General features: G+C 51.1%; 1 protein-coding gene across 5 annotated transcripts in view; it reads left to right on the top strand.

Annotated features, from left to right (window-relative positions):
- The window catches only part of ARAP1 (ArfGAP with RhoGAP domain, ankyrin repeat and PH domain 1), a 78,267-nt gene that overhangs the window by 14,228 nt on the left and 36,384 nt on the right, over positions 1-27,655 (top strand). For all 5 annotated transcript variants that reach the window (XR_007455229.1, XM_049619314.1, XM_049619294.1 and 2 more), the window contains exons 2-10: positions 3,455-3,537; positions 10,966-11,517; positions 23,754-23,923; positions 24,522-24,589; positions 25,187-25,320; positions 25,462-25,617; positions 26,218-26,287; positions 26,584-26,704; positions 27,122-27,324. Coding sequence is in view for 4 of the 5 variants with exons in the window: in XM_049619314.1 (XP_049475271.1) it covers positions 11,009-11,517; positions 23,754-23,923; positions 24,522-24,589; positions 25,187-25,320; positions 25,462-25,617; positions 26,218-26,287; positions 26,584-26,704; positions 27,122-27,324 (1,431 nt within the window). In the remaining variant the exon portion in view is untranslated. The remainder of the gene's footprint in view (positions 1-3,454; positions 3,538-10,965; positions 11,518-23,753; positions 23,924-24,521; positions 24,590-25,186; positions 25,321-25,461; positions 25,618-26,217; positions 26,288-26,583; positions 26,705-27,121; positions 27,325-27,655) is intronic.

Below are 27,655 nucleotides of genomic sequence, written 5' to 3'. Positions count from 1 at the left end.
TTGCCTCCAGCAAAGAGGGTCTCAGGTCAGACCTGAAGGACTGGCTAGGAAGGATTAGAGTCCAGATGACTCTTACCTCTACACTGAGTGCCCCTGGGCCAGCCAGGCCCTGGGCGCTACTGTGGAGGGCAGGGAGGATAAGAAGCGGTGCAGACTCTCAGGATACCCCAGGCCAAGTGGGGGTTGGGTGGAGATGGATCCCCACGAATGGAGCAACTAGAGACAGATCAGGAGAGCGCTCTACCGCATGGCTCAGCTTCAGAGGTTTAGGAGCCCAAGGGGGGTGGTTAGGGACGACTTGCTGGAGAGGGCAACCTGGAATCAGTACCTGAAGGTGGGAGGATGTGGGTCATTTGCTCATCATTGTCAGACATTTTCGGGGATCCCATATGCTAAGCGGGTGCCTGGTGCAAAAAGTGACATGGAGGGAATCCTGAGCCAGCCCAGCCTGGCTGGGGCTTGAGGTATGTCAAGTCACTTCCTCTCTGTGGGTGTTGGTTTCTTCATTTGTAAATGTCAGGCAGGGCCGGAGCAGGTCGAATGACAAGGGGCTTTGAGCAGGGGTGAGATCTGAGCAGGCCGAGGTTGGCATAGCAGAGGGGAGCTGGAGGGAGACAGGAGAAGCAGGGGCAGGGTGGGGTGTTGAAGCTTGAGCTGGGCCCTTGGGGTGGGGGAGGAGGGGAATCCCCCAGCTTGTGGCCATGCTGTCACAACAGGATGACACTCCCTTCTGCCGGGTCCCTGCTTTCCTGGGGGTGGAGATTCAGTGAGGTGTCCTAGCAGCTGCAGGGCTTAAACCCCCAAACCAGGGCCAGGATCAGGGTGCAGTGAATGCAGCACTTGTCTTGGGCACAAAACATAAGGGGCCGGGGTGGGAAAAAGTTCAGTAATCAAGGTAATATTTTTAAGCCATATTTTTAAAAAAATCAAAACTAATGAAAAAATAAAAAAAAAAACCAAAATAAAAAAAAATTATGTTTATTTTTGAGAGAGAGAGTGAGTGGGGGAGAGGCAGAGAGAGAGGGAGACACAGGATTTGAAGCAGGCTCTAGGTTCTGAGCTGTCAGCACAGAGCTCAACATGGGGTTGGAACCCATGAGCTGTGAGATCATGACCTGAGCTGAAGTTGGACGCTTAATGGCCTGAGCCACCCAGGCTCAAAATACCAAAATTTTAAATAAAGACGTTCAGTATTGCTGTTTCCTTCTTTGCCTTGGGCTCCAACATGGCTCAGAAGGGCACTGCTCCAAACTTCTTTTTCAAGAGCTGTCTCCTTCAGGAAGCCTTCCCTGATCCTTAGCCTGCCGAGGGCCCTGTGGGCTGTTTTCCCTGGCTGGCTGGTGTCAGACCCCCTCTGGCCTGAGCTTCCTGGAGAGCCAGTCCAAGTCTGAGGTTCATGCTTCTAGAGCCTTGAACGAGGCCATCCTAGAAGGGAATCAATGTGGGTCCCTGCGTCTGACCTTGGCCTGAAGTCTTTCTTGCAAGAATGGGAACTTGAGGGAGACCCAGGAGGAGGTTGACCGTTTCTCAGGGATGGAACTGGTTTCCTGTTTCCCAGCCCTGGTCATTTCAGTAGGGTGGTTGGGGCCATCATCAATCCAATGTTGAACCGTTAGAACAGGGCCCAAGCCGTAGCAGGTGCTCAGTTAGTATTCATGATCACTTTTGAGAGGCAGTGAGCAGAGTGGTTAAGAGTCTAGAGTATCCAGGAGAAGTGAAATGGAAGTCACAAGTGCAGTTTAAAATTTTCATATTGTCTGTTATTTTTTATTTTATTTGTGTTTTTTTTAAGTATGTTTTAAAATGTTTATTTATTTATTTATTTTTGAGAGTAAGAGAGAGCACAAGCAGGGGAGGGGCAGAGAGGGAGGGAGATACAGAATCTGAAGCAGGCTCCAGGCTCCGAGCTGTCAGCACAGAGCCTGATATGGGGCTCTAACTCACAAACCCTGAGATCATGACCTGAGCCGAAGTAGAAGTCTGCCCGCTTGACCAACTGAGCCACCCAGGCGCTCCTATTGTTTTTAAAAAAATTGTCACTTGAGTAGCACTGCCTTTCTTTGCCACTTCCTTTGAAGTACTAATTGCCTAAGATTTATTTTTAAAATACTTTTAGGGGCACCAGTGTGGCTCTGTCAGTTAAGCATCTGGCTCTTGATTTTGGCTCAAGTCATGATCTCATTGTTCTTGGGACTGATACTCAATCCCCTAATCCCCGAGCTGGGTGGCCCTGCGCTGACAGCAAGGAGCCTGCTGGGGATATTCTCTCTCCCTCTCCCCCTGTCTCTGCCCCTCCCCTGCTCGTGCTTTTCTCTCCCTCTCAAAAGAAATAAATTTAAAAAATAAAATGAAATATTTTTAAAACCTATACCTATTTTAGCCCTATCCTAAGAAGTTGTTGTAGAGAATACCTAACCAGTAAGTTAAATGTTCACAAGTACCCCCTAAAGCCATCATGCAGAGCCCAGCAGTTTTCGGTTGACCCTGCCCTAGTGGCAGGAAACAAGCTGTGCCCCAGAAGAGCCCATCTGCCCTCTCCCAACCCCCAACAGAGCCCAAATCGTCTGAGCTTGCTGGCAGCCTGCCCTCAGGGATGGCCAGTTCTTTCCCCTCCCACCTGGAAACACCCTCATTTGGCCCACACATGTGTTTATTTTTTTTATTTTTATTTTTTTTTAACGTTTTATTTATTTTTGAGACAGGGAGAGACAGAGCATGAACAGGGGAGGGTCAGAGAGAGAGAGACACAGAATCTGAAGCAGGCTCCAGGCTCTGAGCTTTCATCCCAGAGCCCGACGTGGGGCTCGAACTCACGGACCGCGAGATCATGACCTGAGCCGAAGTCGGCCGCTTAACCGACTGAGCCACCCAGGCGCCCCATGGCCCACACACGTGTTTAAGAGCAGGGCCTCTGAGGTCTCATGCCTCAGTTGGCCCCCTCTACCCGTACCCCACCCCATGGCTATCAGACTTAGTGGAAAGGGTCCTGTTTCCCAGGTCTTCTCAGTGTCCCCCACCTCTCAACTGACAGGCTCTGCCTTCTGGTGGGAACTGCATCTACCCCCCTTCCAGTCCTCCCTGGGGGCAATCCTGGCCCAACAATTCCCACCACAGCCAGCCTCGACACATCCCTGCCACTGGTTCTGGGGAGGCCTGGACAATGGGAAGTCCTCACTCCTCTTAGCCACCTGTGTGGCTGTTACCTCTGGGCGATCCTGTCTGCCTCTCACTCCTACAGGAAGGCCTTTCTCTGGTCTAACCTCTACTGCCCCACCCGGCTTCCATTAGGCTTCCTGAACTCTTCCGTCTTCCTCTATCCTCTTCTCCATCTTGTGTTTCCTTCTCTCTCTTTCCCCTTCCCCTTTCTCCTTCTTCCTTCTTTCCTCCTCCTTTCCTTCCTCCTCCTCCTCCTGGCATCCCACTGCTCAAAGTGACTCCACCCCTGTCCTTGCAGGTTCCCCTTTGATCAAGATGAGGAGCCATTCAGAGTAGCTGCTGCCTCTGGGAGGATCCCTGGTGTCCTGGGCAGCCCAGTGGGTGAGTCTGGAGGCGGGAAGTGGGGAGCTGGGCTGGGTGTGGCCAGCTAAGCCCCAACTTTGAGGTGGGGGAGGCTTCATGGAGGCCAGACCTGAGGTCCCAGTTTTCATTTTGCGAGTAGGTGGAGGGGCAGAAAGATGGTGAGGCTAAAGAGCTTCCCAGGAGGGCTTTGAAGGGGTGGGGTAAGACAGGGACCAGTGGGTTGGGTGGGGGATGTGTATCACATTATCTTTTAAATTGTATTTAGTTTTTAGAAAGCAGTACAAAAGTTTAAGATACAGAACAATATAGTGAAAGGTAACCTTCCCTCTCTTATCCTCCCAGCTGCCAGTTCTCCTCCCCAAAGGCAGGTTGTTTCTTGTATACCCATCCAGAGGTATTCTGTGTGTGTGTGTGTGTGTGTGCGCATATATATATATATATATATATATATATATACACATACGTACATATTTGTACATTTTTTTATTTAACCCAGATGTTTACATAATAAAACACTGTTCTGCATCTAATTTTTCCACCTGACAACAAATCCTTAATATCATTTTATATGAACTTTAGAATTTGCCTATTGGTAATTTGGTGGGGGGGGGCGGGTAGGGATTGTGTTCTGTACTGGTTATACCTTAACCCAGGAAGAACCAATGTCTTCATAATGTCTTCATAATGTTGAGAGCTGGTTTATCCAAGAACATCAAATGTATTTGTTTGTTTGTGTCTTCCTTTGGGTCCCTCAGCAGCCTTTTTAAAGAACTCACATAGTTCAAGGGCACCTGGGTGACTCAGTCAGTTAGTTAAGCGTCCGACTCTCGGTTTCGGCTCAGGTCGTGATCTCACAGTTTGTGAGTTCAAGCCCCACATTGGGCTCTGTGCTAACAGTGTGGGATTCTCTGCCTCTTTCTCTCTGCCCCTCCCTGCTCTCTCTCTCTCTCTCTCTCTCTCTCAAAATAAATAAACTTAAAAAAAAAAAGAACTCACATAGTTCAAAACATAGGTAATAGATAAAGATGTAGAATGAAAATACTTCCTCCCACCAGGGGTGGGTTCCCAGGGAAACTGATGGAGACTGAGCTTCAGGCTCCTTCTGAGGCCCAGGAGGGGCCCAGGCAGTGTGTGCATGTGATCATGTGGTTTGGGAAATTTTTACAAAAGTAAGATATTCCAATTAAATTTTTTAAAAAACTGAGAGATGATTTACGTACAACATTGTATTAGTTTTTAGATGTACAACATAATGATTTGATATTTGTGTATATTGTGAAATGATAAGTAAGATATTGATACTCTTTTTTTTAAGTTTATTTATTTTGAGAGAGAGAGAGAGCGCACACACGATCAGGGGAGCAGCAGAGGGAAAAGGAGTGAGAGAATCCCAAGCAGCTTCTTTGCTATCAGCATAGAGCCTGACAACGCAGGGCTTGATCTTACAAATTGTGAGATCGTGACCCGAGCCTAAACCAAGAGTCGGAGCCTTAACTGACTGAGCCACCTGGGTGCCCCTGATATTCTTTTTCTTTTAAAAATAAAATTTTTTTAATGTTTATTTATTTTTCCGAGGTGGGGGCGGGGCAGAGAGAGGGAGACACAGAATCTGAAGCAGGCTCCAGGCTCCAGGCTCCGAGCTGTCAGCACAGAGCCCGATGTGAGGCTCGAACTCATGAACTGTGAGATTATGACCTGAGCTGAAGTCGAAGACTTAACTGACTAAGCCACCCAGGCTCCCACCTGATACTCTTTCTTATTTTTTAAATTAATTAATTAGTTAATTTTTAAATTTACATCCAGGTTAGTTGCATATATTGCCAACAATGATTTCAGGAGTAGATTCCTTAATGCCGCCTACCCATTTAGCCCATCCCCCCACCCACAACACCTCCAGCAACCCTCTGTTTGTTCTCCATATTTAAGAGTCTCTTATGTTTTGTCCCCCTCCCTGTTTTTTATTAGTTTTGCTTCCCTTCTCTTATGTTCATCTGTTTTGTATCTTAAATTCCTCATATGAGTGAAGTCAGATGATATTTGTCTTTCTCTGACTAATTTCGCTTAGCATAATACCCTCTAGTTCCATCCACGTAGTTGCAAATGGCAAGATTTCATACGTTTGATAGCCAAGTAATATTCCATTATATATATATATACCACATCTTTATCCATCGATGGATATCGATAACATCGATGTTCATCCATCGATGGACATTTGGGCTCTTTCCATACTTTGGCTATTGTTGATAGTGCTGCTATAAACATTGGGGTGCATGTGCCCCTTCGAAACAGCACACCTGTATCCCTTGGATAAATACCTACTAGTGCAATTGCTGGGCCATAAGGTAGTTCTATTTTCAATTTTTTGAGGAATCTCCATCCTGTTTTCCAGAGTGGCTGCACCAGTTTGCATTCCCACCAGCAGTGCAAAAGAGATCCTTTGTCTCTGCATCCTCGCCATCTGTTGCTGCCTGCGTTGTTAATGTTAGCCATTCTGACAGGTGTGAGGTGGTATCTCATTGTGGTTTTGATTTGTATTTCCCTGATGATGAGTGATGTTGAGCATTTTTTCATGTGTCAGTAGGCCATCTGGATGTCTTCTTTGGAGAAATGTCTATTCATGTCTTTTGCCTATTTTCTTCACTGGATTGTTTTTTGGGTGTTGAGTTTGATAAGTTCTTTATAGATTTTGGATACTAACCCTTTATCTGATGTTACTTGCAAATATCTTCTCCCATTCCGTTGGTTGCCTTTTAGTTTTGCTGATTGTTTCCCTCAGATATTTTCTTTTTTTTTTTAAACATTTCTTTTTTTTTTTTTAATTTTTTTTTTTTAACGTTTATTGTTTTTGAGACAGAGAGAGACAGAGCATGAACGGGGAGGGTCAGAGAGAGGGAGACACAGAATCTGAAACAGGCTTCAGGCTCTGAGCTGTCAGCACAGAGCCCGACGCGGGGCTCGAATTCACGGACCGTAAGATCATGACCTGAGCCGAAGTTGGCCGCTTAACCGACTGAGCCACCCAGGTGCCCCTCAGATATTTTCTTAAAGATGGAATTGAGGGGCGCCTGGGTGGCTCAGTCGGTTAAGCGTCCGACTTCAGCTCAGGTCATGATCTCGCGGTCCGTGAGTTCAAGCCCCGCATCGGGCTCGGTGCTCACAGTTCAGAGCCTGGAGCCTGTTTCGGATCTGTGTCTCCCTCTCTCTCTGACCCTCCCCCGTTCATGCTCTCTCTCCGTCTCAAAAATAAATAAATGTTAAAAAAAAAAAAATTAAAAAAAAAAAAAGATGGAATTGAACATGTGACAGCATCCGACCCCTTGAAGTCTGGCTCTGTGTCTGCTCCCTTCCATCCCCTCAGCCCTCAGTTTTCCTCCTTAGAGGCAATGTCACCTTGCCTCTGATGTATCTTTTCAGAAATAGTTTATGCATTTACCAACACCATGTATTAATCTATCCTCTCTGGTTTGTTTTTTTCTACATAAAGGCAGAATGTTCTATATACTGTTCTGCACCTTTTTTTTTTTTAATGTTTATTTTTGAGAGAGAGACCAGAGTGTGAGTGGGGGAGGAGCAGAGAGAGAGGGAGACACAGAATCTGAAGCAGGCTCCAGGCTCTGAGCTGTCAGCAGAGAGCCCGATGCAGGGCTCAAACTCATGAACCGCAAGATCATGACCTGAACTGAAGTCGGACACTTACCGACTGAGCCACCCAGATGCCCCCTCCTTTAAAAAAAAAATTTTTTTTTTAATGTTTATTTATTTTTGAGAGGGTTCTGCACCTTTCTTTAGTCACTTAACAACATACCTGGGAGGTCATCCCATATCAACATGTATGTACTGAGTTTCCTCATTTTGTTAATTAAGGTTGCTCAGTGTTCTACTATATGACCATCCTATAATTTAGTTAACCATTCCCTGATTAATGGGTATTTTGGTTATTTCCAACCTTTTGTTATTATACACGTCACTGTTGCCAGTCACCTAGGAAGACTACAGAATAAGTGTCTAGGGGTGGCTGGAACAAGGAAGAGAAGGACTTGGGGTTTTCATAGCTATTGTGGCATTAATTGCCCTTCTCAGAGGCACTCCCACCAGCCAGGCAGGAGAATGCCTCACCCTGTCACCACGTCGTGTGGGGAGGTTAAGTTCCTTTTCATATATTTAGGAACCACTTATATTTTCCTTTCTGTGAATTTCTCTCTTCATATTTTTTGCCCTTTTTTCTGTTAGGTCATTGGCCAGCTTTTAAAAAATGTTTATCTACTTATTTTTGAGAGAGAGGAGAGGCAGAGAGAGAGAGAATCCCAGTCAGGCTCCATACTGTCAGCACAGAGCCCGACTTGAGGCTCGAACTCATGAACCATGAGACCATGACCTAAGCTGAAAATCAAGTTGGACCTGTTTCTTATTTCTAGGTACTTTTCAGTTTTTAGGAAAATTAGTCCTGTGTTTGGGATATGAGAGGCAGATGTACCCTGAGTTGTCATTTATCTTTTGGCTTTGTTTCTAGTGCATTAAAAAAAACTTTTTTTAATGTTTATTTAGTTTTGAGAGAGAAAGAGAGTGAGCAAGAGAGAGAGAGATCAAGCACGAGCAGCAGAGAGGCAGAGAGAGAGGGAGACAGAGAATCGAAGTGGGCTCCATACTCTGAGCTGTCAGCACAGAGCCCAATGCAGAGCTTGAACTTCTGAACCCCAAGATCATGATCTGAGCTGAAGTCAGACACTTAACTGATAGAGCCACCCCAGTGCCCCTGTTTCTGGTGCGTTTTAATTTGTGGGAATGTTTGATTTTTATATACTTCAGTATTTTACTCTTTTATCTTTCCGGGTTTGTATCATTTCTAAAAGGCTTTTGCGTCTCTGAGATGATATTTTAAATCCTTTCATAGTTTTATTTTTTATAACGAAATATTTGATCTAAATTTATCCTGTTGTAAGGTGTGAGATAGGGGTCTTTGTTTCTAGGTTGTTCCACAACTGTCCCAACAACTTAATAATCCATCTTTTCAGTACTAATTTGAGATATTACTTTTATTGTACACTAAGTTATTATATGCATTTGGGTCTATTTTTAAACTTTCTCTTCTCTCTCTCTCTCTCTCTCTCTTTATTTATTTATTTAGAGAAAGAGCTTGTGCAGGAGAAGGGCAGAGAGAGAGAGGGAGAGAGAGAATCCCAAGCAGGCTCTGCACTGTCAGCACAGAGCCAGACATGGGGCTCAATCCCATGAACCATGAGATCATGACCTGAGCCAAAATCAAGAGTCAGACACTTAACCAACTGAGCCACCCAGGCACCTCAGAACTTTTTGTTCTGTTTAATTCATCTGTATGTTCACATGCTGGTAACATGTACTGTTTTAATTACTATGTCTTTATATGTTTTAATATGTGGTGAAGCTGGTTCTCACTCTCTACCCTTTTTTACCCTCCACCCCCTGCCTCCGGAAATTTCCTGGCTCTTCCTGCTTGTTTGCTTTTCCACATGAGTTTTCAAATCCACTTGTCTGGCTCCCCTTCCCCTGCCCCCCCACCCCACTACATAGGTTGTGTGTATATTTAATAGGATTGTGCATATTTATAAATTAACTGAGAGAGAATTAATATCTTTATGATGCCTTCTGCTTGGCAGCATACTGTGTCTTTCCATTTGTCCAGGTCTCTTCTTTTTGACTCTTTCTACAGATCCCACACATTTCTTATTACGTTTCTTCCTGGTGACTTAAGTTCTGTGATGCTATCGTAAGTGAGGCTTTTCATCCTGGTTTCTAGCTGGTTATGGCCTATAAATATTAATTCTGTTATATTAGTTTTGAATCCAGCTCACTTACTAATTCTTTTATTGCTTGTAATAGTTTCTTAGTTAACCTTCATGGGTTTTCCAACTAAAAATTTATATAATTGGTAATAAATAGATAGTCTCTTCCTGCCCAATTTTTATACTTGTTTATTTTTGTTGCCTAGAACTTTCAAAACAATGTGAATATTAACAATGATGATGATGATGATGAATAATCATTGAGCACCTGGGTGGCTCAGTCAGTTGAGCATCTGACTCTTAATTTTGGCTCAGGTCATGATCCCAGGGTCATGATCTCATGGGTCAGGGAGCCCCACATCGGGCTCCACATTGAGCGTGGACCCTGCCTGAGATTCTCTTTCTCCCTCTACCCCTCTCCCTGGCTCATGTGCTGTCTTTCTCTAAAATAAAAAAAAAAAAAAAGTAAAAAATAGGGGTGCCTGGGTGGCTTAGTGGTTAAGCGTCTGACTTCAGCTTAGGTCATGATCTCACAGTTTGTGAGTTCAAGCCCCTCATCGGGCTCTGTGCTGACAGCTCAGAGCCTGGAGCCTGCTTTGGATTCTGTGTCTCCCTCTCTCTCTCTGTCCCTCCCCCCACTCAAAAGTAAATAAACATTAAAAAAAAATTTTTAAATAAAAAAATAAATCCTTCTCCTCCTTCTCCTCCTCCTCATCATCATGAAATGGATATCCTTGTTTCATTCCTGACTTTAATGGAAATTTTGCCATTGTTTTCCCATTAAGCAAGGGGCTGATTTTTTAGTTTAAGGGAGTATCAGTCTGTTTCTGTTTTTGTAAGTACACTGGATGTTGGCTTTTATCATATGCTTCTTTAGTATCTGTTGGAGATGATCTGATGACTTTTCTCTTTTGATTTGTCAGTCTTCTCTCTGTATCATCTATCTCTTGACTCTTGCCAGGCCAGGAGCTCTTGAGTGCAGGGATGGGACCCGAGTCCCTATTGCCTTGTGTGAGGCTATCTCAAATGAACAAATGAATGGATGGTTCTTTCCTATACATTAACCCCCTTGGTAGTGGGAAGGGTGACACATTCACAGGGCCAGGACCCCAGCTATGTGGTGCTGGTGTGACTTACCCCCTGGAGCGTTCTGCTTCTTCCAGGGACATGTAGGTGGGGTGAAGTTCAGTCCCTAGACTGGGCCTGCAGGGGGACCAGCGGTGGTATCACTCAATCCCACTCATACTTGCTAAGCCCCTGGGCCTGGCCTTCAGCTGGGGACTGGTACCTCAGAAGGAACTGGGCCCTTGCCTGGGTCCTGCTGAGGGCAGTGGCAGGTGTGTGTGCTAGACGCAGCCATTGGCTAGCCTTGTGGCAGTGGCCCAGGCTGTGGGTGGGGCTCAGGGGTGCTACCAACTCTGGTTCCTGGAGGGCTTCCTGGAAGAGATGTGAGCTGGCCGCTAGGAGGCCACGGGGGTGCAGGTGGCAGGTTTCAGACAGAGAGAAAAGCCTATGTGTTCAGGGACCAGGCAGTATCTGGCCTTGCCTGGCACATGGGGCACAAGGGAGACAGCTCAAGGACAGTGCTCGACCCCATGGCATGGGAGACCCACAGAGGGTTGCTAATCGGGGAGCTGTGGCTGGGCAGCCTTACCTCTTACTTGTGCCCATCTGTCTCTTCCAGGTCCGGACAGGGCCCTGCTGGCTGGCCTCTGCTGGCAGGAACCATGGCAGAGGCCGGGGATGCAGCACTGTCCGTGGCTGAGTGGTTGCGGGCACTCCACCTGGAGCAGTACACTGGGCTCTTTGAGCAGCATGGACTGGTGTGGGCCACCGAGTGCCAAGGCCTCAGTGACGCCCGCCTGGTGGACATGGGCATGCTACTCCCTGGTCACCGCCGCCGCATCCTGGCTGGCCTGCTCCGTGCCCACACGCCCCCAAGCCCTGCACCCCGCCCTACCCCCCGGCCCGTGCCCATGAAGCGTCATGTCTTCCGCTCACCGCCTGTGCCTGCCGCTCCACCGGAGCCACTGCCCACGGCCAGAGAGGACGAGGGGCTACCCACCGCCCCACCCATCCCACCCCGGAGGAGTTGCCTTCCACCTGCCTGCTTCTCCGCCCCATCCGCAGCAGCCCCAGACCCTGTGCTGCCCCCGCTGCCTGCCAAGCGGCATCTGGCAGAGTTCAACGTTCCGCCTGTGCCCCCCCGCACTGGGACCCCCCGCCAGCTGGTGAGGTGAGTAGATGCCATCCCTGGTGGGAGGAACATGGGTGGAGGATCCCGGAAAGTGGAGAGGGAGTTTGTGGCCTTTGGCAGTAGGGTAAGAAAGGCACCTCGGTGGAGGGAACAGCATGTATAAAGCCCAGAGGGGGGAAGCACTATCCTGGGGCACTCTGAGCAGACTGGGACTAAACTGTTGGGTGAGTGTGGGTGAGGCTGTGGATGGCATTGGTGGGAGATTCTGTGAAGGCCGGTGGGAAGCCAGAAAGGTTTCAAGCGGAATGATCGGATGAAAGCTGGATCGGATGGATGACTGGTGGAGGAGGAGGCTGGGTGACCATTGAGAGGGCTCAGGCCCCCAGGAGAGGCCCCCACTTGGGCTGTGCTAACAGGGTGGAGAGAGAAGTAGGCAGATGGAATGAGAAATTGGCCCTGGAATGGACGGGGCTTGGGAACGGCCTAGACATTAGCAGAGAGGGCATGGGGAGCCACATGGCATCCAGGTTTCCATCTTGGGTGGATAGTGGTGCCATCCCTGATCTGGGGATCCAGGGACAGAAGTGTACCCAGGGAAGAAGTCTTGGGTTCAGTTTGGGGCTTGGGGAGTATGAGGCCCTGGGAGGTGGGAGTACCTTCTGAGTCAGGAGGTAGCATGTGGAGGACACAGTCTAGGATGATGAGCTGCTGTTGGGGGAGCAGAACTGGCCAGGGCCTGGTGCTGTGCTCCTGTCTCCCGCTCCACACTGCTCCTGCCACATGCCCCCACATCCTGAGGATACTTCTCAGGCCACAACCTATTGGCCCTCCCTCCTCAGAATTTTTCCCCGTCTCCTGGCTCCTGGTACTTCTCGTTTCCTTGAGTTTCCTCCCGCTTCTATGGATGTTCCATTTTAACCTCCTTCACAGATGCCCTCTCTGCCATTTGCTGGGGTGCCCAGCTGGGAGGGAGCATCCCCAGCTAGTGCTGGATATATCTTTGGCGGGTGTAATGGAGATTACTGCAGTACTTGGACCAAGTCAGCCTAATCTGGGAAAACTTCTTGGAGGAGAAAGGGATGTACAGAGAGAGGTCTCTTGGTCCCTATGTTGGGCACTGTGCTAGCTGCCTCATTTCCATGATCTTGTTGCTCAAACCTTCTGGGGGATTTTTGTCTTGTTTTCAAGCAGAGAAACTGAGGCTCAGAGAAGGGAGAGGAGCACTAGCTGGATCCATGCCAAGTGCATGCTCAGGGAGCCCCTGTGGGGAGAGTCTGGAAAGTTTTCACCACAGAGAGGAGAATTAAGTAAGGGGGCCTTGAAGGCCCAGCCATGGCTGTCGTGTTTTGAGGTTTGATTGGTGGAAGCACAAAAAGGGTTTGTGCCTTTCCTGAATTCACACAACTGGGGACCATACTCGGGTCCCCTAGGAGCCTGGCTCACTGTTTAGATTGGGGTTTCCTGGCACTATTGTGCCCTCTGGTGGCCATTCTGATGCATGCATGAGCCGTTTTTATTTCTTTTAATTCCATCAACAGGATGGGGAGTGGTGGGGGGGGAGAGAGAATATGTGTGTGTGTCTGTCTATTTCTGTTTGCCCATCTGTCTCTGGGGGTGGGAGAAGGTGAACAAAGACAGAAGACAGAGCCCTGTCCATTGGGAATTCTCAAGGTCTGAGGAGGCAAACCCCTCATTGAGGGAGTGGAGGCCTGGATTCCTGTTTCAGAGTCAGAATACCTAGGGGCAGGCCTAGCTAGCTGTGTGACTGATTAGCAGCTGCCCCTCTGGGCCTGTTTCTCCATCAGGTGCCCTCCTTGGCCTCCATAGCCCTCCTGGTACTGACATCTGCATTCAGGAGACTTGGCAGGATAGAGCAAGCGTCCTGTCTATGCTCCAGGGTACCAGCCTCCACCCTCAGAGCCTTAGTCTGAACTTAGTCACTTAGCCAACCTACGGGGGAGGCCAGGCTGCCATGCTCAGTAATCTGGCCCCTTGTTTTTGTTTTGTTTTTTTCTTTTAATGTTTATTTGTTTTTTTTTTTTTTAGAGAGAGACAGAGTGTGAGCAGGGGAGGGGCAGAGAGAGAGGGAGACACAGAATCTGAAGCAGGCTCCAGGCTCTGAGCCATCAGTACAGGGGGCTCTTTCTTAAAGTAGAGTGTGATGGGAGGTGAGCTGCCAACCCTGGCTTCCTTGTCCTGGGGTCTTTGACATTTGGAACAGTCAGTCAACATCTGCAGGTCCTAGCACTCTGACTTCCAGGGTGTACAAAATCTTTAAAGCCAAGTGGTAGAAAAACTCACTGCAGATGGAACTTCATGTATGTGTAACAGGTGAAGGCTGGGCAGGGAGGAGACCAGGATGTAGCCTGATTGGCTATCCCTCACAGCCCCTCCCTATGGAACCTGGGCTCCATGGTGCACATTGGAAGGCTCCTCAACCTGGCCTCCTCCTGCCCCCTTTGCAGGAGTCCCTTCTTCCTGATATGGCCTTTGGGTCCTTGCTTACACCCTTTAGTAACGGGGTTCTCACTCTCTGAATCTTAAGACCTTTTACACCGATTCACATGGTGACTGAGCGAGCATTTCTGCCTGGCTCCAGGCCATCACCAGCCTCCCCGGTGGAATTTGGGAACTATCTGCTGTGTGTGCATGTGTGTCCTCTTGAGATAGTGACTCCACGTGAGGGCATGCCTAGCCGGTTGGTATGCGTGCACCGATAGGTGTGCATGTTTGTGCAAGCTGTCAAGGTAGTCACGTGTCTGTGTATTTATGTGTCTGCACACGTTTTAAGGGAGGCCATTTGTGATCCTAAGATGTACATGCGAGTGGGCATTTATATGATTTCCGTGGTTACTTGCGGTGGTGTGTGTATGAGTTCATCCGGGCCCGTGTGCACACGTACCTGTGCCCGTGTGTGCTGGCACAGTGGGGACGCCAACAGCATGAGTCCATTTGTGAGTGCACGTGCTGTGTGTTCTTTGCGTAGCCCCAGGGGTGAGCCAATGTGTGTACACATGCTGCAAAGCCCACTAGGGTCAGCTCTGTTAGGGCCAAGATTCTTGTTGATTTTGTTTAGTGCTGAATCCCTAACACCTGGGACAGTGCCAGGTGCCTTGTTGTGTGTGTGAATCGATGACAACTGTATGAGTTTCTGCACTGCCCAGTGCTGAGCACGTGTGCTACCCATGCTGACCCAGCACCCAAAGAGTGCCCTCAGCACACACCGGACAGTAGACCATAGGGTTAAAGGGCCCCGCGCTCACACCCCAAATCCCTTCCTACTATGCAACCTGTGTCACGCCCGGACATCTTAGAAAGGCAGAGGCCTTCGAGGAGGCAGGCAGAAAATGAGCCGACCCAACTGGGTCAGGATTCTCAGAACCAGGCTCACCGTTCTGCCTGGCCTGGGAGGACCCCACTTCACCTCTCACAGGGTCCGCACCCCCACCATTGTTTAAGCTTGTAATAGGGAACTTGCCGATGAGTCCGGAGATGATGAGAAACGCCCAGAGTCACATGGCCCAGCAGAGTGGAAGCCAATGGTCAGACCCTGCCTCCTGGGCCGGGGCCCAGTCTACTCAGCTTCAAGTATCATAGATGTGGACCCTCTGAGCCTGCTTCCGAGTGGCAGAGGGGTCATTTCTGGGCCAGGTGTTCCAGGGTCACTCCACAGAGCCCCTCTCAGATTGCTCTGGGCCTCAGTTTCCTCCTCTAATACCTAGATGTCTGGAGATACCTTCAAAGAGGAAGTATTTGCCCAGAGGGGGCAGCTGCCAGCTGGAATCACACTGCAAGGCCTCCCACCTGTACCCTTAACTGCCCTGCAGCCCAGCCAATCCCTGGTCTTCCTGAAGGCTGATCACTTGTTGCTGGGGCAGAACTTGCTCCCTTCAAAGAGCCTCTTTCCCAGCCTCTCTGGGCCTCCTTGTGGGGGTGGGGAAGGAGCAGCCAAGTCCAGAGCTTCCTGAGTGTCTACTCTGTAAGGCCCTGCTTGCCAGCACCGGGGTGGTTTGTCCCATTCCAACTTGGGATGGGGGGGCAGGCTGGAGGCGGGGAGGAAGTGTCTGCCCCAGGGGATTCTGGGTGACTTTTCTCTTTCTCAGTGTTTTCAGGAAGTGTGTATTGGCCAGGGCTGCAGGGGGTGGGGGAGGAGGAGAGCAGGAAGCCACGGGAGACTAGAGCTAGATGTACACACACACACACACACACACACACACACTCACTCACTCCCAGACAGATCCAGTTTTACTCAGAAACACTCTCAGATAAGTGATCACAGCCACTCAGAGCCTTACCTGGACCCAGACACGGCCTCAGACACACCCAGGGAACAGGGGCCTGGCTGTCTGCTAGACCAGCCCTGGTCAGACGAGCTGCCTGGTCAGGCACACAGCACTCTCTCGAGCCGGAGCTGTGGGAGTCCTCTGGCCCAGGACCCAGTGGACATCTGAGGGTGAGAAAGGGGAAGCTTTGGGCTGGGCTGTTGGCGGGGGTGGTGGGGAGAGGCTCCTTCAGAGGGTCTGGGAAGGCAGGAATCCCTGTCTGTCTGTCTGTCACCTCTGGACAGAGTTTTCTGTGGTACTCCTGCCCCCCTCCCTTTTTTGCTGTCAGAATTTTCTCTCTTCTTTCACTTTCTCCACATCTTTTGTTTTTCTCTTGCCCTCTCTTTTTTTCCCCTTCTCTTTTCCTTCTCTCTGCCCTGGGCTTTTCAGGCCTCTCGTCTTCCCATAAGCCTGTCTCCTGGGCCCACTGGGAGCCCATGGTACCTGAGAGATTGTCCATCTGTGGGTGTCTACCCTTCAGGGACCTGGTGCTGGTCTCCTCAGTTCTGGCTTCTTTCAGTGTCAAGTTCAAGGGTATTGTGGCTCTGGGAACCTCCTGCCTGAACCCCTTTGCCCTCCCACTGAGTTCAGGATAATAGGGAGACCAACTGAAGGCTAGCACTTAGTTGGTGTGGTTCCTACCCCTCTTCCCCAGGGCAAGCAGTGTGGTGGGTGCCTATGTTGTTGGGGGCTGGGCTGACCTCTCCCCCCAGTTGCTGTGGACCCCTAATGAACTCAACAACCCTGTGCTTAGATCAGTGGGGACATAGAGATGCCTCTAACCAGGTCCTGTCTGTGCACCCAGCCTACCCTATGCCCTTGGCTCATCTTTCCACAGTGTTCAGCAGACCCCTACCTACACCTTCTCCTCCTGCTAAGACAGCCCTGGGCGGGACACTCAGGATGGGGGGATGAGCTCAACACAGTCATGAGCTCCCTCAGGGATAAACCTCACCCTGCTGCCCTTAGTAAACAGCACAGGGCCAGACCTGGGAAGCATGATTAGCTGCCACAGGAGGGCTGGGCCTCTGTCTCCTCCTGCCCACTACAGCACGGCTTGCCTGTGGGAAAGCTCAGTGTAGGCCTGGTGGTAGGCATTCCATGAAGGACCCAACAGGCTGTGTGAGCTTAGAGGAGGGAGCAGTTGAGTAGACCTCCTGGAGGCATGTCCTGGGTACAGTGGAGCTGATGATCTGGATCATTGTGGGGATTAAATGAAAAAGCCTCCCAGAAGAGTGCTTAGTACACACTGGGTACTTAGTAAGTGGTAGCTGTTGTTCCAGGAAAAAGTGCTAAGAGCTGAATGAAGCCTTGGTTGCGAGGGTGGGTGCCAGGTTAATTGGGTGCTGCTCTATGGAGGGGTAGGGGAGCTTCTGACCTTCTCTAGTGATCAGGAAGTGAGTGGGGTGGTGGTCATTCAGTCATCAATACATACCCTCTGAAAACCCCCTGTGTTGAGTGGTGTCATGATGTGGAGGGAGATTGGCCTGCCTGAGAGGGCTCACAGCATGTGCAGAGGCTGAGAGGCATTGGGCAGACACTAACCAAGTGAAAGCCCAGCAAGGGCTCTCCATGCTGTGATCTGGGCAGAAGTAAGAGAACAGAGGCAGGGGAATGCTGGAGGGGTTGACCTTTGGGTCTCATAATGGAGAAGGAAGGACAGGGGCAGCCACCAAGGAAGCAAGAAGCACAGGACTGAGGCCTGAGCCCTCATAGCCAGGGCACAAATGAGGAAGTGGGCAGCTGGGAAGTTTTGCCCCCATGGGGAGGGGAGTCAGGGTAAGACATGGATGTGTTCAGGTAATTGGGCCTCATCCCACGTCTCAGTCCTGCTGGCGAGAGTCCAGGGATTGAGATTGGGCTAGGTCCCTCCAAGGCCTGTGCGACACTTTAGGGGGAAGGTCTTGAATCCAAGACAGGGTGTAGGCCTGGGTCCTTGGTCCTCTGAGGTCAGTTCAGTGAAATGAATATTGATAGACACAGCTATACTGAGTGGAAGTATGGAGGGTGGAGGAGCCCCAAAGAGGCCCCAGCCCAGCCTGGAGCATGAGAGGAGGCACAAAGTGGAGGAGGAGGATGTACAATTTGGACAGGGAAGGGTGTTCCAGGTGGAAGGAACAACATATGCCAAAGCCTGGAAGTATGCATTTATGGAATGCAGCTCAGGTAAGCATGGCTGAAATGTGAGCAAGGGATGAGTTCAAGGCCAGCCTGAGATATGTAGGGTGCCTCACTCTGTTGGTCCATCTGCCCTTATGGTGAAGCCTGGTTCCTTTGGCCAGAGATTGATGGAGACAGAAAGATATGAAGGGAGAGCCAGGGGCCACCCTAGGGGAGGAGGCCATGAAGCAGGTTCCTGGCCCATCCTGTGCTGTCTGAGCCTCTTTCATCACAGCCAGGGTGAAAAAGTTGTGCTGATGACCCGTGGTCATGACTCTTCTTACTGAATTGTCAGTAAGCCTGGAAGCAGATCAGAGAGGAAACTGAGGATCAGAGCTATAGTCAGCTGCTTTGTGAAGTCAGAAACTGATGCGTAGTCAAGCTGGGATTTGAGTGTGTTCAGCCTGGCTCCAAAGCTCTGCCTCCTTTTTTTTTTTTTTTTTTTTTTTTAATGTTTTCGTTTTTGAGAGGGGGAGGGGCAGAGAGAGAGGGAGACAGAATCTGAAGGAGGCTCTAGGCTCTGAACTGACAGCACAGAGCCCGACGTGGGGCTCGAACTCACGGACCATGAGATCATGACCCGAGCTGAAGTCAGATACTCAACCGACTGAGCCACCCAGGCGCCCTCCAAAGCTCTGCCTCTTAGCTAGACAGACCACACATCTCATTTTGCCTGGGACAGGCCCTGTTTATACCTGTTGTTCTGACATAGTTACTAACAGTGCCTCTTTTAACTGTCAGAAGTGTTCTGGTTTATACGATTAATTATGTGGTTACCCTACTCTTACCCATTCTGACATGGGACCCTCACATGTCCCCTAACCCCCAGGTTTAAGGTCAGCTGTGTGTATTTGCCCCAATCCAATAAAACAAACCTCAGGCTGTGATCCCATCCTGGGGTGGATCAGCCTCTGCCCCGTCCAGGAGTCGCCTGGTCTTGCTATGGGCATAGTGAGTAGAGCAGATGTGTCCATATGTCACTTGGATAGAGGAAAAAGGGACTGAAGGAGCAGGGGAGCCAGGGCTGGGGGGCAGGTGGAGGCCCCCTAGAGGACAGGCCCATTGAGCTGTACTCTTAGGTACACACAGGCTTTCCATGGGCTGAGATGATAGAGGGTAGTGTGGAGAAAGCAAGCAGTGTAAGCAAAGGTTTGGAGGGAGGGGCCACTGAGCATGTGCTCATGTTTGGGGCTCAGGGTTGGGGCCAGTCTTCTGATCTGTTGGATCAGAGGTCAATAGGAAACATCCCAGCTGGACCTCAGCTGTAGATTGGAGCTGAGGCCGCTCTTAGGGTTATAGGCACTGACGTCCAGGACTCCAACTGGGGTGGGGGCACTTTGTGGGCACTATCCTTTCCTCTGGGGTTTTCCCACATGCTGTGCCTTCCGGATACCACTTCTCCTTTCCTGGCCTGGCCCTGACTCAGCATGGCCCCGTCCCCTGTGGTAGGCAGGCAGAGGTCAGCCAGGAAGGTTCCTGGAAGAGGATGATAGAATGAGGCCTGGAGGTCCATGGAAGGGGGGGGTGGGTTTCCCCTTGCTCCCACTTGCTTGGCACATAGCCATTTTCCTACAAAGACTGTGCTAGGAGAGGAGCCCTTTGCACTGTTCCCCTCTCCCTTCTTGCCATGGTCACAATGACCGTCAGAGTTGTGATCACATTTCCTCTTGGATGGCAGCTCCAGAGCTGCCTAGATGCTGAGTTGGGGTGGCCAGTGTAAGGAGGCGAGCCTCAGAGAAGCTCTCAGATCCTGGCTGTGGCCTCATTTGACACTGTGGTTGAGTTTGCAGGCTGTGGTGCCAGACTGCCTGGGTGCAAATCCCAGCTGTGGGATCCGGGACAAATTAACTTTGTGTCTCTGTGCCTGTTTCCTCATCTGTAAATTTGGGATAACAGTAGGCCATACTTTATAGAGACCTTGTAATGAGTAAATGAAGACAACTGGGAATAATGCACGCACAGAAAAATAATAAGAATTAATGAACCCAGGTCTTCATTTATTTATTAATCCCTGCTGAGTGCTGGGCACGCCATAGTGAAGAAGGTAGGTGTGGCACCTGCCTCAGGGAACTCGCATGCTTCAGATGGGCGGGTCCCTCGCAGCGGATCAGGACGGTGATAGGGGGCACCTGGGGTCCAGGGACGGGCGGGCCATTGCTTCTTCAGCTCTGAGGATGCTCTGTTGCCACCTTCCCCTCAGTGCTGGCTCTCAGTCCTGGGGAGGGGGTCAGTCCAGGGAACCACTCAGCCCTTCTTGGCATTGGAGGGGCAGAGCCTGACCCCACTTCCCCGGGGCCAGCCTGACTGGCACTGACCTGACAGCTTGGAGTTTTACTCTTGGCTCATCACAGGCCAGGCCCCCAAGGGCCCCTTCTTCCTGGAGTCTGGCAGGCTGGGTGCGATAGATTGCTTTGCCTGTCAGGAAGCCTCCGAGGACATTGCACCTGACCAGCTGGGGGTCATGCCCTTGGACCTGTGGGTACTTACTCAGTCTCTAGGTCTTCATTCACCCTTTCATTTGCTTTTCTCTCAACTGTAATGGCAACCTATCCACTTACCTATCTGTCACCACCCACCTGTCCATTCGGCCATTTACTTGTCTTGTCATCCATCCACCTGCTCATGTGTCCACTCACCCACCTACCCACCCAACATGCTCTTGTTGTTGACTCAGCCAGTTCCTGCACTGGGCTGTGGAGATAAAAAATCAAGTCTGATGCTGCCCCTGGCCTAAAGACACTCAGGGTCAAGTAGGGGAGACAGTCTAGTGCAGTGTTCACCAGGGGGTCTTCTTCGGCCCAGCTAAACATTCAGGCTCTCATGAGCACCACTTGGCATCAGATTCCCTGAGAAGCATTTAAGACGAAACAGCTGGCCACCAGGGTAGTGGTGGGCCTTCCTCTGCTGTGGGGCCCTTGTGGCAGTCAGTTCACACAGCTGTCCAGGAGCCATTCTCCGTGGCCCCCCAGGAGAGGTGGGGGACTGAGACGACAGGTAGGTGTGAGAGCCACCCTGGCTTAGAAACCTCTTGATTCAAGAGTCCAGTATTCCATCTAACGACCCCACAGGTGTGGTTTCGGGTTCCTACATGGGTTGTGCCAGTGACAAGCCACCACGTTCAGGGAAGCCCAAAGCTCCAGCTCCTCCACCGGGTTGAGAGCCACTTACAATTTCTCCCCGTCTAGGTGCAGTGCCTCCCTCAGGCCACTTTTGTCCAAGGCAACGTTGCCAAGGAACGTGGCTGACATAGCACCTTCGGCAGGTTTCTAGGGGAGCAGTGTGAGAAAGCGAGCCGAAGGTCAGATTCTCTCAAAGAAAGGGAAGGAGTTCACTCCTTCTTGACCTACACGTGGGGAGGAGACCATTAGACTACAGGGTAATATGGAAACAGCCATGTATCTTAGGAGGCCCATAGACTGCGGAGTCAGGGTTCGGGTCCTGGCATAGTATAAATGCCTGGCACAAAGGAGGAAGATACTTTAAAAAATGTTATTTGGAATCATTTGTCTGAAGCTTGTCACAGAGGGGGAGATGGGCAGGGTCTGGGGGAGTGTGGAAGAGGGGTCAGGAAAGGCATTCAGAGAAGCAGAACTTGAGTTTGGAGATAAAGGATGAATGGATGTTCTCTGGTCAGAGACCAGGGGGAAGGGATTCCTGGAGGAGGCAACAGCAGGAACAAAGGCCTGGCATCATGGTCATGCCCCAGCTCTTGCTTGCTTTTGCGATAAACGCACACTGCCAATCACTGCCAGGAATGTTGGGGCAATAACCAGGCTGAAAATAACCAGTGAGACAATTGCCCACCCACTCTGATGTTCCTCCTTGGCCCCTGCCAGACACTGGCAGAGAGAGTGGGTGGGGCCAGGCCTCTAGGGCTAGGTCCCTTGTTCCAGCTGTGGGGGCACAAAACACGCCTTGTCTTGGTTAATTCTCCAAACGCCCTGCCAGGTCGGTGATATAGTCCCCCCTCTACGGAAGAAGAAACTGAGTCTCAGAGGGGCTAGGTGCTTGCCCTTGGACACACGGGAACTAAGACTGAGTCAAGGTTCAAACTCACATCTGATGCCAAAGCCAGGAGACACTCGGGAGACACTTAGCCTGTAGGGAACAGTGTGATCTGTGCTGAGACTGATACACAGAGCACTGAGGCTGTGGGAGCTCAGGGGGCCCTGAACCCGGCCTTGGAGTTGGGGAAGGGTTTCTGGGGGAGTGATAACAGAGATGAGGAGCTGGTGTGCAAGAGGAGTGCGATGAGGACATAACAAGAGATGGCAGGGATGTGTAGAAGAAGGAACCCTCGTGCACTGTTGGTGGAAAGGCAAATTGGTGGAGCCACTGTGGGAAACAGTAAAGAGGTTCCTCAAAAAATGAAAAATAGAACTATATAATCTAGTAATTCCACTATTGGGTGTTTACCCACAGGAAATGAAAAGACTAATTCAAAACGTGTATGCAGCCCGATGTTTATTGTAGCATTATTTACAATAGCCAAGATACAGAAGCAACCTCAGTGTCCATTGATAGGTGAATGGGTAAAGAAGAGGTGGTCTATATATACAATGGAACATTACTCTGCCATAAAGAGAATGAGATTGTGCGCCACGTGCAGCAACATGGATGGACCTAGAGGCTACACTGCTAAGTGAGACAAGTCAGTCAGAGAAAGACAAATACCGTATGATTTCACTCATACCGAATTTCAGAAACAAATAACAAAAAAAGGAGACAAAAAACCAGATGCTTAAATACGGAGAACAAACTGATGGTTACCAGAGGGGAGGTGGGTGGGGGTGGGGGGTGAAATGGGTGAAGGGGATCAGGAGTACGCCTGTGATGAGCACTGAGTACTGTATAGGATTGTTGAGTCACTGTATCGTACACCTGAAACTAATATGACACTTTGTGTTAACTATATTGGGATTAAGTCTGGTGGGATCAGGTGAATTTGAGGGGTCTGAGGCACCCAGGAGGTGGACACGTTTGCATCCATGTCTGGGGCAAGGGAGAAGGTAGTCTTGAGCCAGAGACCCCTAAGACTCAGGGCCTTACGACTTGGTTTCTGAGGCTCTGGTCTCTGCCCTTGGCTTAGATGTCCATTTTGATCCTGAACCCATCCACTCACCAACACATGCCTTCTTATCCTTAAAAGCTCAAGTTAATGGGCGCCTGGGTGGCTTGGTCGGTTAAGCGTCCGACTTCGGCTCAGGTCATGATCTCACAGTCCGTGGGTTCGAGCCCCACGCCGGGCTTTGTGCTGACAGCTTGGAGCCTGGAGCCTGTTTCGGATTCTATGTCTCCCTCTCTCTGTGACCCTCCCCCGTTCATGCTCTGTCTCTCTCTATCTCAAAAATAAATAAACATTAAAAAAAATTAATAAAAAAATAAAATAAAAAAAGCTCAAGTCAAGCATCACTGCCTCCAGTCTTCCCTGACTCCACAGGCTAGGATGCAGCCCACTCTGGACTGCTAGATTGGAGACGCTGTGGGTACATGTGGCTAAAAGCTAGAGCTTTGGGGATAGGTGACCCGATCACAGCAATGCAGGGGCAACTTATACATGCCAAAGAAGGTGCCTGCCTCCTTTAGGCTTGGGGAGCTTGGAGGTTTGGGGGCAGGGGAGTGAGGTGAGGAGGGCTCCCGTCTGAGTCTGTGGAATGAATGAGCTTTGCTACAGCCCAGGTGAGCTGGGAGTTCAGTGGGTTTGAGGCCTGGCTCTGTCACATAGTGATGCCAGCCCAGTGACTCCCCTACCTGGAGCTAACCCTGGGTGCCCAACTTTTGGTCTGTTCCCAGCCTTCCCTCCAGGGAGGAGGAGTTACTGTCATCACCACCATCATCCCCTCCCCAGCCAGCGCCTGAGGAGCCCCCGGCCACCTTCCCCCGAGTGCCTCCACAGCCCCCGTCTCCACCTCCCAGCCCCCCGGAGATCCCCCCGAAGCCTCTTCGCCTGCCCCCAGAGTTCGGTGAGTGCAATAGCCAGGCATGAGGTTCCTGGTGGGTAGCCTGGGATCAGGGCCCCTTGGGAGTCTGCAAGGATGCAAGGATCAAACTTTCTGCTGGGCTCTGCCACCAACACAGTGTGGCCCTGGACAGGTGAGCACCATTCTCTTCATCCTCAAAATGGAGACGGCACCCACCTATCTGACCTACTGACTGTTAAGTGCACATGGCAAACTTTTTGAATTGCCCTTGGTTTAAAGTCTAGGGCTACTTTCCATGGTTGTTGATGGTTTGCTTTTCAACTTGGAGTGTCCATTTTTCTCGATTCTTGATTCTTGTTATTTTTTTAGCCTTTTTAAACAGTCCTTGCCTCTGACCCCTAAACTTACCCCTATTCAGACCTCCTTGTGGTGGCCTGGCCTCTCCTTTGAGGCTGTCCTATGATGCCGTGAGTGTATAAATAGCATTTCCTGTCCCCTGTGCCTATTTTTGAAAGCTGGGCTGGGGTGAGGGGTAGGGGTCTTTTTAGGCTAAGGGTGGCCTTTGTGAAGCCAGGCTGGGGTACCCAGGAGGGGAGGCTAGTCTGAGTCTCTTCCCACCCCCACCCCTCTCTCTCCTCAGATGACTCTGACTATGATGAGCCTCCAGAGGAGGGGCCAGCGGCCCCAGCTGGCGTGATGACCAAGAAGGTGGGGCAGGTGGTGGTTAGGGTTTGGGCTGCCTGTCAGAGTGGAGGGTGGGCTGCCCAGCTGCCTCTCGGACCCTGGGGACCACCTGATAGAGAAAGGGGAGCCAGTTCCCAGGATGTTTCCTTCCCCCTTCGTTGTCTTGCCACGCAGGGCTTGAGGGTAGAGCATAGCACCTGAGCTCCCTGCCAGGGATCTGGGGGCTCTTGTTTGAGCCCCAGCTCCAGTCTTCAGCTACATCTGGATGGCTATGTGTGGCCTCTTCTCTCCCTCAGTGTTTGAGCACATCTCCCTGAGAGCATCTTCCTCCGTCTCTTTCACTTTCTCTTTTCCTGTGTCCCCCTGGTGTCTTAACTCTCCATCTCTGAGTGTTATTCACTATCCCTTCATCTTTCTGTCTTTGTCTCTGAGTGATGCTGTCCCTCTGGGTCCCTGTGCCGCCTGCTGGCAGGGGAGGGAGTATGTGGAAACAGCAATGAAAGTGCTGAGTCGTGTGGGTTAGGTGGACGGGACTGAGGGAGCGCGGCAGCCCCCGGGGGGGTGTGATCTGGGGCTTGAAGGGAAGCCTGATGCTGAGTGGGTTTGTGGCGGGGCGGCCAGGAGGAGCTCCCAGTGAGCCAAGTCCCACGTGCCGTGCGTGTGGCCAGTCTGCTGAGCGAGGGGGAAGAACTGTCTGGGGACGACGACCAAGCAGATGAAGATGAGGATGACCACGCCTATGAGGGCGTCCCCAAGTGAGTGTCCACTCTTTTCCAGTGGCTGTCCCACCTGGCCACCCTCCTTTCCCAAGTGTTACCAGCCACTCCATCTCCTCAGCCCCTGCCCCATAGAAGCCCCCATCCTGGGTTCCCTCATTCCTTCTCTTCTTTCCCAAGTGGTGGATGGCACAAGAGCAGCCTGAACTCATCCCTGCCCAGCAGCCTCCTGATCCCCGAGCTCCCACCACACCCCATGGACGGGCTCCCCGGGGGCTCCACCCCCATCACACAGGTCATCAAGGCTGGCTGGCTGGACAAGAACCCACCGCAGGGGTGAGTGATGCCTGTTAGGTCTTGCTGGTTCTCTGCATGAGGATGGGGAGTATTCTATATTGGATCCAAAAAACAGGCCAAGGTTATTTGAGCAGCTCTCTCCAAGCTGAATGTAACAGTCAGTCATGCCCACCAGACCTGTGTTTTATTACCGTTAAAATCGGGAAGTCCTGGGGCGCCTGGGTGGCTCAGTCGGTTAAGCATCCGACTTTGGCTCAGGTCATGATCTCACAGTTCATGAGTTTGAGCCCCACGTTGGACTCTGTGCTGACAGCTCACAGCCTGGAGCCTGCTTCGGATTCTGTGTCTCTGTGTCTCTCTGCCCCTCTCCTGCTTGTGCTCTGTCTCTCTCTCTCAAGAATAAATAAACATTAAAAAAAATTGTTTTTAAGTTGGGAAGTCTTACTTTGAGTCTGACTTCTATCATTCTTGCTATAGGTAAAGTCCCTTTTCTCAGTGGCCATTTGGGTTCCTTCCTCCCTTGAACCTGGCTATTTCTAATTTTGTATGTGGCCGCGAGAGGGGGCGGGGGTAATCTTGGAGCCTCTCCTCTAATCCCCAGTCCTTTGCTCTGTTTTCCCTCTGCCTCTGCTTCTCCAGATCTTATATCTATCAGAAGCGATGGGTGAGACTGGATGCCGATCATCTGAGATACTTTGACAGTAACAAGGTGAGGCCCATGTTGGTCCCTGACAGGACCCCTGCTCCAGCCTGGCCCTAGGCTGACCCTTGACACTAGGCTTGGGTGGAGTCCTTCCCCAGACCAGACCTCACTAGAGCTCCGGTCTGACTCCTTGAACCGTGTCTTCCTCGCCCATTGGCCTGCTGTGGGCCGTGGTCAGGGTCAGTGTCAGGGCTATCCCTCATCACCTGTGGGGCACGGGGCTGTAGCTAACTTTTGTGTCATCTAAAGTCAAGGGAACCAAGGAGTTCTGAACCACAGTACAGCTTCCCTCTCTTCCCCAGGACGCCTACTCTAAGCGCTTTATCTCTGTGGCCTGCATCTCCCGCGTGGCTGCCATCGGGGACCAGAAGTTTGAAGTGATCACGAACAACCGGACCTTTGCCTTCCGGGCAGAGAGTGATGGTGAGGGGTAGGGCTGGGAGAAGATTGGCAGCCTGGCCTGGTAAGTGGGGGGAGGAGAACCAGGGCACATCTGTTCCCCTGCATCAAACCCAGAGAAGAGTCCATCTTCTATGAGGTGGGAGAGAGAAGGGGACACTCTCTGGCTCTGTGTTTGAGACACCCACTGAGAACCATTTATTTCCATTTGCAGGGGAAATAGGCTCAGATAGGCGAAGTGGCTTGTCCAGCGTAGGTGGCACAGCTGGGATTGGAGCCTGAGCTTGTCCAAGTCCAAGAACTCACAGATAGTCAGAAATGGGTGGGGTGGTCTGGGTGGGCTTGCTGGCGGAGGTGCTGCCTGAGGAGCCTGGAATAGAGAACCTTAGGGGACTCCCTGCCAGGCTGAGCTCAGGCCTACTCTTTCCCCTTGGCCTGCAGTGGAGCGGAAGGAGTGGATGCAGGCCCTTCAGCAGGCGGTGGCTGCTCAGTATGCCCGGGCCCAGCTGTCTAGCGCTTATCCGTTGGGTATTCGAGGCTCAGAGCCACCTGACCGTGCTGGCAGCCTGGAACTACGTGGTTTCAAGAATAAACTGTATGTGGCCGTGGTTGGGGACAAAGTGCAGCTGTACAAGAATCTGGAGGTGCGAAGGAGTCAGCCAGATTGCTAAACCCCTCCCCTTCTCCCTGCCTACTTGGTCCCTCAGCCTGCCCAGCACCCACCGTGGCCCCTCAGCCTGCCCCCTGCCCCCCGGGCCCCCCCCCCCCCGGTCCCTCAGCCTGCCCCATGCCCCCTGCCCACCCTGGTCCCTCAGCCTACCCCCTGCCCACCCCAGTCCCTCAGCCTTGCCCCTGCCCCCTGCCCATCCTGGTCCCTCCACCTGCCCCCTGCCCACCCTGGTTCCTCAGCCTGCCCCCTGCCCCCTGTCCACCCTGGTCCCTCAGCCTGCCCCCTGCCCCCTGCACCCCCCCCCC

Source organism: Panthera uncia, chromosome D1, assembly GCF_023721935.1.
Source record: "Panthera uncia isolate 11264 chromosome D1, Puncia_PCG_1.0, whole genome shotgun sequence".
Lineage (NCBI taxonomy): Eukaryota > Metazoa > Chordata > Mammalia > Carnivora > Felidae > Panthera > Panthera uncia.
The sequence above is the reverse complement of the archived record's forward strand: the minus strand, read 5'-3'. Positions and strand labels throughout refer to the sequence as shown.